Here is a 14545-nt window from a genome sequence, read left to right as displayed (position 1 = left end):
CTTTTAGTTCCCTTTACAATATTGACAGTTGTCCAAAAAAATGATATCGAAAACTGTATTTATTTTGGGAAGGATTTTTTTTTATCGATTTGGTGTTTTTAGCAAAATTGTTAGGTAAACATTTTTTAATTAACTTTTCGTCGCTTGTGTGCTATCTTGTGACGCGTTTGCACCAATTGTGAGTATAAGTTCCAGTTTGAGAAACAAAATCGTAATTTTTTTTATGAAAACATATTAAAAAAAAAGCTGAAAAAATGTCGTCAAAGTAACATTAAAAAATCATTCATTTTGCTCTTGAGACACAGCTCCTTTAATTCCTCATATCGATACAATGAAAATAAAGTTTTTTCAGTGTCACCCAAATAACATTCAATTTTTCAATGCCGATATCTTAGAAACTAATAGTCCGATTTTATAAGTTAATGTTGATTATTTGACTCTTTTCGGTACTGCGACCGAAGTTTTTGACGTTTTGAAGGAGAATAAAAAGTTTGCGCAGTGTCCAACCCCAAGCCTACTCCGATTGCCCTGCCAATCGCATCGACGAACCCCTCGAGAAACGCGCGCCGTTAGCGGAGAGCAAGAAATGACGAGAGAACGAGAGAGGAAAAGCAACGAGAGCAAGACGACGCGAAAAAAGCTTTTAAGTTTTTAAAGATTTCACGCGGGTGTTTTTCATTCCGGAACGTTTCCGCCCAAGCCCAATCACAAACAGACTCTTTTGATTTTTTTTTATTTTAAAAATCAATACTAACATTTCAAAAGGGCTGAACATTCAATAATGCGCCATTTGGAAAAATAAGTCTTGAATATAAAACTTTTTAAATACTATTTCTCAAAAAGATCAGAAAATTTCATGAATGATTCGTATCTGGGTGCGGAATAGTTGTCCGCAAAGCGGCCTCAATTTTGAACTGTCAAAGTGGAACCAATTTACTGTTCGCCAAAAGCTAGGAAAACGTAGCAAGTATTGTAATCGGTCTTATTTTTTTGTCCGAAATAAAAAATCGGTCAAGCTTTTGAGGAATAATTCGAAGTTAACAAATCTAGAGTTTTTTTTGTGTTTCATATGTATAAAGGACTTTATAAAAAAACTCTAAAAATGTTAAGAAGAGGGTTGAAATCGAGATGGGCATAATAGAATAGACATTGTTTTTGGATTCGTTTGGGTCTTATGTTTGGAGAAGCTGGAGCAGGATGATATTTTTTTGTTTAGACAAAATTTAAACATGCTGAACTGAAATAAATAAAAAAAAGATCTTGTTCACTCATCAACATTTATTTATTGATCCGCTGTCGAAGCGACTTTTTTTGATTTTTTGTCTGTTGCATACATTGAATGGAGTGTCGAATAAAGTATTTAATCAATTTGGATTTAAGGTTATGACATTTTGGTAAATTAACTGGCACCATGCATAGTTAAAAAGTGCTTCATTATCAAATGAAAATAAGCATGAACATCAGCTCAGCAATCTCAGCATTGATCTACCCGGAAGTAGCTTGAATCCTTCCACATATTGGCACAACGTCCTCGTACACGGAAGTGGGTATCCGATCTTCAGTAGTTCATTGTATCCTTTACCACTTTTCCACTTTTTACCCGTTGAACCCTTCCCGACAGCTGACCTTTTTGGTCTTGGTTGAACATTTGTAGTTGATCGTTATAAAGTCCTGACCTCTTCTTCAGTCTCCGATTGTGGCACAAGGCAAGTTCATATTTTTTCTTTAATTTCTTCAATTGCAAGGTTATTTTTGAACATTTCCTTAAATAAACAGAATGTATTTATAAAATAAACAGATAATAAAATTCTAAACAAATTAACCTTTTGTAATCATCATTAAGATACTGCAATTTCTTTACTTCCTCTTGTAGATCATTTATCACAGAATTCACTTCCGCGTAGGAAACATGCAAAATTTCAAGTTCGTTGGAACAACATTCACTGCGAGAAACATCCACCCATTCATCTTCAAGCCACTCTTCCTCCATTGAATCGTCCTCTTGGCCGCAAGTATCCTCCTCCTCGATCGATTCCTCTTCCGTGTCCATCCGGAAGCTTTCTTCGTCTATTGACTCCGCCCGGATGGTTGGCACTGCATCCTTCTTAGTGTACAAAACTTGCTCCTTGTTTTTCCAGACGGTGTGTTTGGATTCAAAATGAGCACTACACAGTCTCGAACTTCCATTCGGTGGCTCCTCAGATTCACAAAACTCCACCCACTTCCGACGCAATTCAACGTCACGCGGAAAACGAAAAAGGCCTCTTTTGGCCGCCCATCACTTGGTGTAAGAACAAAAACGCGCGAAACACTTCATTTTTCAACGAAAAGTTAGCTTCAACAGACCCACAATGTTTGAAAACAAATCACTTTAGCTACAAAAAAAAAAGTCACGCTTGAGCTTGAACATAGCATTCTACTTTGTTTACGTTTACAGCTGTTTCGCAGCTGCAGCAGTGGGGAGCATTCGAAAATCACGTTACGCATTTCGTCTATTCAACACCCAAATTCGTATTTGACATTAGAAATCCGAGACTTTAATGGGCAAAACAATTATGAAAAATGGAAATAGGAAAGCCTCTTGGAAAGTTATAATTAAATCAAAAAAATGATATCTATGTTGGTTTTCATGAAAAATTGCTCAGTTCCAAACATTAATATTCAATGAATTGAACCATTTCTGGGTCTCCTTGTAGCAACACAATTTTTAGAAACGAAATGATTTTTTTACAGTTAAGCTTGGCTCCCCTTAATTTGTTTTATTTGATTTTTTTTACCTTTTTGTAATTTAAAAATTGTACTTAGGCTTCACAAAATTAGGCAGCATTCCAAATACATATCGAACTTCACCAAAAAATACAGCTGGATCATGATTTATACTTATTCATCTATTTTTCCAATTAAGAAATTTCAGACAAATTTGAAAACAGTCATGAAGGTTGATAAAAAGTATGTTTGATTTATTCTTATTTGTTGTAATTATTCAGCAAACAGTTTGCAAAACAATCAATAAAATAATACAACATAAAATTTCATCTTAACAAGTTAGCAAATCTTAGAACAAAGTTCCAGCTTCCCCTACAAACCCACAAGAAGGAAACAGTGATTCAAAATTCCTGCCCGAGTAAAAGCCCCCACGATAACGAGCCGCTCCTCGGATGCTCGTTTTGGCCATGCCCAAGGTGGCAAAGTTCAGCCCATAAATTTTTCCGCGCCCATTACAAGAGGAAGCCAGCGAGCAAAATGGCAATTAAATTCGATACCGTAACCCACCGTGTGCGAGAGTTTGTGTTTGTGTGCTGAAAAACAATTATTTTGTCATCAGAACCTTCTCGCCGAAAGGGAGATGCCGTTGGAATGATATTACAGCGCGTTGCTACATTGTTGCAATTCGTAAATAGGTTCCAGTACCTGGTTGTGTGGTGCCGGGATTTTAATTGCATTTCCATGTTGTGCAATTGGTAATGAGCGACATTGTGTAATGAAATTGATGCACCGCTGACGTGTGGGTGTTGGGTTGGGTAATTGAACTTAAGTAATTTTAAAACAATTGACACGAACGAAGATTTATTCACTTTTAATTGTTCGAGAATTGTGTTTTTCATTTTATTTTGGAAACAACAATTAAATATTCACAATCGTAATTAAAATAATTGCATGATGCCCCTCAGATGGAACTTACCCCTGTTCAGTCGATACCGGTGGTGCTTTTCCACCAGCGAGGCCGAGGCCAGTGTCGTGATTTCACTGATCGTGATGATGCCCTGGGCGGGGCACATCGCATCCGGGCAGGACACCTCGTACGCACCCTCGGAGATCTCGAACTCGACGTACGCCGTCATGCACTGGAAAAAAAGGGAAGGGAAAGAGAAACATTGTAGTAAATTTTGTTTGATCGAAAAGATTACTTTTTTTAGGGCACATTCTCCGAGCTGGTATACCAGTGCAACATTCAATGGCAAAATATATGTTGTGATTGGATTCTAGACACAGTCAACTCTCTGGCTGTCGATTTTCTCGATATCAATATTGCTCCAGTTGTCAATAAATTTTTCAGTCCCTTCAAGAAACATGCAGTCCCTGATTGTGAGGTCCATTTTTTAGTTTTAGTTCCAAAATATGTCAAATAATTCAATCATGGATTTGAAATGTTTTTATTTTCGTTAAATATTCATTTTCATTTTGTTTCCTCTTGCTACCAATTTAAAATTCACTTGTTCTAAAGATTTGTTATTTAGATTAATTTCCATATTTTAATATTAAATAAGGCAAATACACATTTTTAACATACCCAATAGGTATCAAACGAAGTGACATTTTGAATGCATTTTACATTATTAATTTTATTTCATTTAGCGAAATTTTGAATGCAATTTCACTTTAACTATATTCTTGTGAAACACAATTTTATTAAATTTAATTAATATTCTTGTGAAACATAATTTTACTTAATTTTTCACAAAATTTAGTTTTTTTTTAAATACTCAAATTTTCAAAATATGCAATCAAACGGATCAAATGGATATCAAACGAAGTGAAATTTTGTATGCTTCAGAAAAAAATTGTTTCGTTTGATACCCATATTGCAAATAACGGAAATTTGACAATTATATAAAATTACGATGTTTTGTGTTTTACAAAAACAAAAATTAAGTGAAAATGCATTCGAAATTTTAGTTCGTTTGATACTAGAGTGTAACAAAAATGACTTTTTGGCGGGCATTCAGGGGTTTGTTCCGGTGGGCATACTGAGCCTAAATCCCAAATATGAGCTTAATTGGACGTAACAGGAGCTGGCGCTCCGCCCTTCAATTTTAAATGGGATTTAACCCGTAAAAAAAGATTTTTTTCAAAAATGTCACTTTTTGAGGCATTTTGGCCACAATGCGTTTACAAAAACATCACTGGCGTGTAGGCCAGATCCTTGCGCATCTTTTGGTATATATAACATTGAAGTTTGGAGCATCCTGGAGCTCGGTACAGACCTTCAAAGTTTGGCATTTTTTCGAAAAATCGGTCCCAGCAAAATCAAATGGCGTCTCGGGCGTCGCGAGGTGCGACGCATATCTTTTTTGCCGGGGCCGATTTTTCGAAAAATGCCAAACTTTGAAGGTCTGTACCAGGATGCTCCAATGTTATATATACCAAAAGATGCGCAAGGATCTGGCCAACACGCCAGTGATGTTTTTTAAACGCATTGGTGGCAAAATGCCTCAAAAAGTGACATTTTTGAAAAATCTTTTTACGGGTTAAATCCCATTTAAATTGAAGGGCGGAGCGCCAGCTCCTGTTACGTCCAATCAAGCTCATATTTGGGATTTAGACTCAGTATGCCCACGAACAAACCCTGAATGCCCGCCAAAAAGTCACATCCTACTTTGATACCCATATTGCCAATTATGAAAATTTGAGTATTTAAAAAAACCGTATTTTGTGTAAAATTTGATATTCTAACAAAAAACGTTACTTAATCCACCATTAGGTGGTTGGTGCCTTCCTCACAATTAGAGTGTAATGCTAGGTAATACCTGAGATCCGACCTCCACAATGTTCATAAATAACACTTAAGTGCTTATAACTTTTGATAGGATCGTCAGATCTTCAATCTACAGAACTCGTTAAAAAGGTCTTTTGATTACCTATCCAACGACAGGTCGCATGATAGATTCGGACAACGTTTTTGTCAAAATATCTGAGATCCGGCCTCCAAAAGTTCATAAATAACACTTAAGTGCTTATAACTTTTGATAGGGTTGTCAGATCTTCAACCTTTTGAGTTCGTTGAAAAGGTCTTACGAATACCTTTCTAAAAATGTATCACATGGCGAGGTTTCTTACAAAAACCACCCTTTTTACAATCTTCCGGACTTTTGCTAAAATCGTTTTTTTAGCATAACTTTTGAAGTACTTAACTAAACTTTTTCATTTTCAATAGCAACTTATGGGATCCCAATACGGATCAAATGAGACCAATACGGTCCAAATCGGTTCAGCCAGTGCCGAGATAATCCAGTGCAAATTTTTTTGATCAACATCCAACCACACACACAGACATTTGCTCAAAATTTGATTCTGAGTCGATATGTATACATGATGGTGGGTCTAGGAGGTCAAATTGAGAATTTCGTTTTTCGAGTGATTTTATAGCCTTTCCTCCGTAAGGTGAGGAAGGCAAAACCTATAATAAAGTGAAAATGCTCATAAAATTTCGCTTGCAAATTTCGAATACGTTTATAAAAATATGCCACTTTGTGAAAATTTGAGTATTTTATAAAAAAAAGTCTAATAATGTAAAAAAGCATAACAAATTTCGTTTCGTTTGATACCCATACTGACCATTATGAAAATTTGAGTTTGATCGAAAAATAGGTATATGGCGAAAATTTTGAAGCAAAAAAGCATACACAATTTCGCTTTGTTTAGGTATCAAATAGAAAACTATGAAAATTTTAATACTTTCGATAAAATACGGTATGTGAAATGTGAAAATTTTAGATTAAAAAAATCTAATAATGTAAAAGTGTATAGCAAATATCACTTCATTTGAATGGGTATCATTGCAAATTATAAAAAATAGAGTATTTTCGAAAAATACGGTATTTTTTTTATTTACAAAAAAGCTCTAATAAAGTGAAAATGCATCAAAATTTCGATTCGTTATTTTATAATTAGATTATAAAAAATTGAGTACCTTCGAAAAAAAAACGCATTTTTGAAAAGAAATTAGTATTTTTAATTTAAAACTGACTAACTGTATTTCCAAAATATAGATTCTTCGTGAAAGAATTGGAAATAAAACAGGATATGGTTGATTTAATCGATTTATTTAAAACTTTTTTTAAAACTAAAATGATCTTTTTTTGCAAAGCTTGTTCAAGCCTGAGAAAATACTTTAAATTGCTAATGCTTAGGAACGGAGGAGTTCGGATTCAAATTTTATTGTTATGGAACACAGAAATGGGACAAAAATGGAGTTTGGAACCACACTTCAGATTTTTTTTTTAGAAAACAATATACACTGTGCTTGAAATTTAAGAATTGCTTTAAAAAAACACTACGAACTTGTTCTAGATCTTGAGATAACTGTTGCTTCAGACAAGCCAATATGATTGATCATGGTAAAACTCTAAAATCTAGACCAACACATTGAACAATACCTAAAATAGCCATAGGGCACAAAACTCCAACAACAGATCGCTTATACTCTCAGACACATGTCCAAGATACCGATCAAACACCTCTTTTGAATTAAAACCTAAGAAATGACCTAAGGGCACCATTCTAGTACCCCTTTTACGACTCCGGCTGGAAACGCCCTACCAGATCTTTAAGCGCATATCGAACTCGCATCTACAACCCCTTTCGCGGTGCAAGATCCAGGTCAAAATTGCATGTTTTCGCTGCAACCTGCTGCGAAATCTACCCTGCAGCACCAAATCCGAGATCGTAACGGTTCTTCTAAATCGTAAACCTTGGTCACATTGTGAGGTGATCAAAATTTGTAATGCGTCTTAATGCAACATTGGGCAATTTTTCTTAAAATCTATTTCTACAATTAAACTGAACTAGTCGAAAAAGCTTCAATTTTAAACCGCAGATCGTCAAGTTCCGCTACATTCTTCCCAAGTTGAAGCTTTCTAAAGCACACACTATCCATAGTCTTCGGTGCACTTGCACTAGGTGAAGCTGATGCTGCAGAGTGCAAAATTGTATTGCGTTGCAGAGATCTGGCGTTGTTCGAGAAGAAGATCGCAAAGAGAAAGAAAACAGAATTGTGTAGGTAGGTTTGCCTGTTGTCATCACTAACCGGTTCTGGGTGGATTTTTTCGCTACTTTCGTCTCCGATTGTATCTCGCGTTGGCGCTGCTGAGGCTGAGGTCTGGGGCTTTGGTGACTTAAAACTGTATATTTTAGTGGGGTGGCCCTTGTGGAGCACGGTAATGAACTTTTAAAGGATGTTTGTTGCTAAAAAAAATATTTCAATAAAATGCCATGATCTCTTAAAACAAAAAAATCAGTAAATTATTTCAATATTTTTTTTAATTTCTGAAGATAAAATTCAATAGCACAAAACAGATGTTTAAAGTTTAAAAAAATCGTTATTTAAAAAAAATGTTTTTAATGACTCTAGGTTACGTCAGATTTGGAAAGTAAATTAAATTTCCCACGAAAGAAAGACTCTTAATTTTTTAACTCAGAAATGAGAAAATTCGGATGTTTTTAAACTATTTTCTATCTCTTTATTGCATAAAATGGTTTCCCAATATGATCTTCAACACAACAAATATAATTCAAAAATTCCTATACCGGTCCTCCAAAGGGTTTCAAGTGCATCTGGGGGTGTTCCTCACCGGTGAGAAACCGTTCTTCGATCTTCTTCGGAAGGTAGTTGGTGTGTGGCTGTCAAGCAAGAGCCCCGTTAACGCGAACCATACACACGCGGACACGCCTTTCGAGTTGCTGCCAGCCAACAACATTGCGAAATGAACGAAGAGGAAAGACAGCTTGACGTTTTTAGGTGGGCACAAAATTGCGTCTTTAATTCAAGCCATTTGTTTTAATACTGGCGATGAATCTTAATTTCACACCCTCCTCCCTTGGTGCCTGTTATTGGGGTTAAGATTGCACTTTTTTGCGAAAAGGTTTATTCTTTAAGTTTTAAAAACTGTTTTAAGGTTACAGCGTAGAAGCGCGATAGTTAAAATTGAATTGAGAATTAAGTGAACTATGTTCAACTTATTAAAAAGATTTACAAAAAAATCGCTTCAGACTCAACTGTTCGAAGCCCCAATTATCAGATGTTTCGATCACGAACATTTTTTGTGACCTCATTATTGCTTATTCAGTATCAAAATATATTTATCAACTTTTCATCATCGCTTTTTCGCCACCATCTTGAATTTAAAAATTCTAAATCACTTTAGCGTAGTTTAGGACCTAAAAAAATACATAAAAAATAAAATATAAAAGTATAAAAAATACATAAATATTATAATCCGGGTTCGCAACGACTGATTATTTTTAATCTTTCTGGTTTTGGCGAGCAGTCTTGTCGAAAAAGAAAAACAGATTTTCTCTACTTCACCGACGTTTCGGCCTTTATTATGAGGCCTTCTTCAGGGGGTTTACTAAAAAACACAACGTGATCTATTGCATCAAATGTGACCAGTGTGAGTGTAGATACATCGGCATGACCAGCAACCTGCTCAAAAACAGGCTGTCTGGCCATCGCCGCGATGTAAACAAACTGGATCAGCTGATCCAGTCCGGCCACACGTACACCGACGTAGAGGTTCAGGCTCACAAGGAAAAAACCGCGCTTGTGTCCCATTGTATCGATACCGGCCACCGGTTCGATACAACACAAGCCAAGATACTGGACCAATCCTTCAAGAGATCATCTCTCCCTCTCTTGGAGATGATCTGGATCCACAACACAGCTGACACAGTCAACAAGAGGACCGACACCGATGGCCTGAACAGCACATACGCTGGAATACTACATGTCCTACACAAACACAAAACCAAAACAAAACCACAAAACACACAACACAATCACAACTGAACCAATCCACCTGACAGTTAGCAATTAGACGTTGTACAGTACAAAGTGACCCAGCAGTTGAATGTTATTTACAACAATTTATTTGGACAAACATGTTCGTATTTAACAATAGTTTACAAAACAATATTAAATTAATTCTTTAAACAGTGATGTGCAGCAAACGTAAAGGACAGTTTAACAATAGGACTAAAACATTTTTGACAAGAAACAGACAACTAGTAAGTACACAAAACACAACCAAACACACACAAATTGTAAAAGCTTGACATTTTTAGTAAACCCCCTGAAGAAGGCCTCAAAATAAAGGCCGAAACGTCGGTGAAGTAGAGAAAATCTGTTTTTCTTTTTCGACAAGACTGCTCGCCAAAACCAGAAAGATAAATATTATATATTTCAGGAATCGCCAAACCCCCCTCCCTGAGGTGTCCACGTGGTTTGTGGATGGCCCCTTTTCAAATTGAGATTAAATAAGTTAAACAAAAAAGACCTCCGAGATATTTTCAGCACATGTACTCTAGAATGTGTACCACCACCTTTTCGAGTTATTCACATTTCAAAATGGCGTCTTTTTCGTCATATTTTGGCTATAACTTTCGTTTTAAAGGTCCGATTTTTGCTCTCTTGGAAGATAAATGTGTGTTTTGACAAGCTCTACAAATGTCTAGAAGACACCAACTCGCTACGACACAAGCCTGAGTTGATAAATTCAAAAAACTCATTTTTTCATAAACACTTCAACCTAAATTACAAAAATGGCTCTAAAACTTCCCGTTTGAAGAAAGAGCTTTGTGCTCTTGAGCAAAGTTGCTCAAAATGGTGTTCTCTACAACTTTTTTGAAGACACCAAAGCGCTATCTCGTCATCCTGCCAAAATAAAAATTCTGAACCACCCTAAAATTTGGACCACCCTAATGTCCACCATACCAAAAGATGCCCCAATTGACCCTGATCATTTGTCCCGAAGACACCAAAGCTCTAAATCTTAACGTGTGGCCGCTATCAATTTTGTCACGCTAGATTTCGGTTTCGGACCACTGTGCATTAGGGGTTTCCAGCATCGTGTCAGACTGGTCACTAATCCGGAATTACTTGGAATTTGAGCAAGTAATTCTGTAATTCCGGATTCACTGAGTAATTCCAGAGTAATCCTGGTAATTCCTAATAATCCCAGTAATCCTGGTAATTTCATGATTCTTGTTTGTGAAAACAAACTTCAGAAAATAATAAAATAATAAAAAATAACTGTTAAAAAGATAATTTCGATAAACCTTTTATAATTCTATTTATTGCCTATTAATTTTCATGTATGAAACCAAAGTTACAGCTAGTACGGGATCATTCGGATTTTGCGTAAGTAATTCAGTAATTCCAGAATTACTCCGCAATTCTGCAGTAATTTCTATAATTCTGGAATTACCTAGTAATTCCGTAGTAATTCGAGTAATTCCATAGTTACTCAGTAATTCGTGTATTTCCCATTAGCTCAAGTAACGTAACTACTAGTAATTATTTAAAGGTAAATCGGCAGAATGCATTTTGCTTTTCCTTGATGCTTTTTATGGTTGTAAGAAGTACAGAGCGGATTCGAAATGTCCGCCAATTTGGATGCTCTCTAATTCAAATGTATTCGGATGAAAAACACTCAAACGTCAAAATCAGTTGTCAAACTGACGTTGATGCTTACCACATTATTCGATGATTTCCAAGTAGGGCGTCCAATTTTCCCGGGTTTTGAGTTTACCGGAAAACGGAAAAAATATATTTTTTATCCCGGGATTTTTTTTGAAAACGTCGTAAAATCTATGTTTTCTATATATTAGTTATGTTTTTAAAAATCAAATTACTAGCTCAATACTATTAAAATCAATCTAAACAGGGATAGCACTTTTAGATAGTTTTGAAGATTTTTTTTGTTCTTTGTTGTGCTTTGAATTTTAAATGCAATCAAACGCCAAAATCAGTTTTCAAAATGATGTTGATATTTACCAACTTGTTCGAGGATTTCCAAGCAGGACGTCTAATTTTCCCAGGTTTTGAGTTAAAAATATTTATTTATTCCCGGGAAGTTTTTAGTTTTTGAAAAAGTAATAAAATCTATGTTTTCTTTATATTTGTTATGTTTTTCAAGCTTTAAATTTATAGAATTAGCTCAATACTATTAATATCAATCTAAACAAGGATAGCAGTTTTTAGATAGCTTAACATTCCAACGCCCAAGGCTCCAAAAAAGTTGGAACGGTAACTTCAACTCGCTGGTTCTTGGGCATAACTCAACTAATCAAGATGATTCTTCTTTCCAGTGATTTGTTAGATGTTTAGATGATTATAGAACTTTGCAGAACTTAATTCGATCAAATCTGTAATTTTTGCGATCAAAAACATCGTTCCAACTTTTTTTTTTTCGCATGTAAAAAAAATCGCCAGAAATTTCGCGGCGGAAGTCGTTTTAAAAAAGGTAAAGTAATGCCCGAGAACCAGTGAGTTGAAGTTACTGTTCCTCCTTTTTTGGGAGGCTTGGGCGTCTGTGTAAGTTGGACATGCGTTGGGCGTTCCAGTGTTAAACAATTTTTTGCTGTTCTCTGTTGTGCTTTGAATTATATATGCACCACATTTCTAATTCAAATTAAATAAGTATCTTATAAATATTTATTTTTGAAGCTTGAAAATTGGTTTAAGATGTCTAAAATCAAAAATGACAACAAATAAAATGGTACCAATTTATGTAAAATTTTAGAAAAGTTTTAACTTATTAATTGTAATACTAATGTAGTTTCCAGGCCAAATAATGATTTTTGTTTAATTTCGAAATTCCCGTACAACATATAAAAATCCCGGGAATTTTGTGCCGGAAATTCCCGGAATGGACGTACTATTGCCAAGCACGTGGTTTTGTGCATTTGACAGCTATCATTCGATCCAATTCTCAATATGCTGGAAGCTAGGCAGTAATTTCAAGTTATTTTTATAAATTTGAGCAATTCTGCGTGGTTTCTGGAAATCCCAAGTAATTCTGGGAAATCAAAGTAATTCATGACATATTGTCAGTAATCGTGGTAATTCCATTTAGACTGGTCAGTAATCCTTGATGCTGGAAACCCCTTGGTGCATTGGTGTGGAATGCCTTCAAATTAACCAATTATTCAGTTGAATGTTATATTTCTGGCAGTTGTCCTTACCAAAAATGGAACACATTTTTCGAAATGAGTAACTTTGGAAGGGATTTTCTAATAGGTTTGGTGTTTTCAAAAATGTTATAGGTCAAAAATGCATTCGGTGATTTTTAAGTAATGAAATTTAACTAAAATGAGGACACAGAATTCAAATTTTAAGTTAAAATTAATAAAAGAAAGATAGCTTTTTTGTTCGTAGTTCGATACTTACCCCTCCTCTTTCTATCACATTTACCCGAAAAAAAAAAAAAACAAAAAAAGTATTGCAAAATCTAAACTTTTGGTTGAAAATTCGAAAACTGTTTCGAAAAAAAATTATGGCCTTAAGACAGGCCTGCCCAACGTCCGGCCCGCGGGCCGAATCTGGCTTTTGAAGCTATTTCATCCGGCCCGCGACGGCTTTTCAACATACTACTATGACCGGCCCTTAAGGCTGTTCATGAAATATCAAATAAAAAAAATGATCGTCTGAATTAAAAAAATAAGCTTGAGATCAAAATTCAACATATTATAAAACTTCATGTTTGAATTTAAATCTTATAATTTCAATATTGATATTTTTAATGTGAAAAATGGTGCTAGAAAACAAAATTATCCATTTCGAAAAATAGTGAAATTTATGAAAAAACTTGGATTGTTAACTAAAAATGTACAAAAAGCTTGACAAAACGACACTTAATTTAAATTTCTTTCAGTTTTAACTGTGTTTACTTCAAATTGAAGTTTTTTATATTTTCTATTTTTTTAAATGAGTAAAGAATCAAATACTTATGTAATTTTCCTGAACAACTTTTCTGTGATAAAGTTTTTTTATTTTAACATTAAAAAGCAAATTATTTATACTGAAATTAGATCACTGCAAATATTTTAAAAATATTTAAAAGAAATTAGGAAGCAGAAAAATATTTTTTCATAAACTTTGAATTTCGAAGAATAACGAATTAAATATAATTCAATATATATTTTTAAAAATTTCAAAATTATTTTAAAATATTTGAATGAAGGTGCACAAAAACGCAAAAAGTTTTTTTTGTAAAGGATATTCGAATCCAAATTGCGGTTGAATAAATTTTATCTTGTCTCTTTGATTTTTTTTATATTGTAGTGTTGAGAAAATTAAATTTAAAAAAATGTAACGACTATTGAAATTTGATTATTAAAAAAAATATCAAGGTATTTAATTGCAATCGTCAAAAACAATAACTATACAATTTTAAACAATTAAAAATTAAACTAGGTAAAATGAACACATTTTTGAAAAAAAAATTGTTTTCATTCTTAAAATCATGATACAGTTAAACCTCGTATAAGAGCGCCTCGCATATGCAACTTTGCATATACGAGTCATTCCACCTGATTCGATTTTGTCGCAAGAGTTGCATATGCGAGGTACAGGGCTTATGGGATTTTGGCTATATGGGAGACATAGGCTATATTTTTATAAAAAATCATCTAAACTATACAAATTTATAGTGTTTTGGGATCGTTATGAAGTCAGGTATACAGCTACACCAAATTTACATGGTTTACGATGTTCTAGGTCATCCAAAACTTCGTCAAGTTAAGGCCTATGTGTTCAACGCCGTACAAGTATGAGGTAGGCGATTTGACTGTGGTTTTTGACCACAGATCATATCCGGATAGCCTCAGGGAGGTTCAGGGACTAGTCTACCGGTATGTGGTGATGTTCTGGGTCTTCTGTAGAGTCCCGGTAGTTACGACCGATGGGTCTACCGCCGTAACACGGCAGAGGTCGGTGGTTTTTGACCTCAGATCATATCCAGATAGCCTCAGGAAGGTTCAGGGACTA

General features: G+C 34.8%; 1 protein-coding gene and 1 long non-coding RNA gene across 2 annotated transcripts in view; one reads left to right on the top strand and one right to left on the bottom strand.

The window, feature by feature from the left end:
* Positions 1 to 3644: 3644 nt before the first annotated feature.
* LOC6053962 overlaps positions 3645 to 14545 on the bottom strand; it is a 127221-nt gene continuing 116320 nt past the window's right edge. The window contains 1 exon segment of the mRNA XM_038261720.1: positions 3645 to 3845. Coding sequence (XP_038117648.1) covers positions 3645 to 3845 — 201 coding nt within the window.
* Positions 9633 to 9946, top strand: LOC119769413. Its single transcript, XR_005278329.1, has 3 exons — positions 9633 to 9659; positions 9713 to 9783; positions 9841 to 9946. It is a non-coding gene; the product is annotated as an uncharacterized LOC119769413 (long non-coding RNA).

The sequence above is a fragment of the Culex quinquefasciatus genome, chromosome 3 (assembly GCF_015732765.1).
Source record: "Culex quinquefasciatus strain JHB chromosome 3, VPISU_Cqui_1.0_pri_paternal, whole genome shotgun sequence".
NCBI classification, from domain to species: domain Eukaryota; kingdom Metazoa; phylum Arthropoda; class Insecta; order Diptera; family Culicidae; genus Culex; species Culex quinquefasciatus.
The sequence above is the reverse complement of the archived record's forward strand: the minus strand, read 5'-3'. Positions and strand labels throughout refer to the sequence as shown.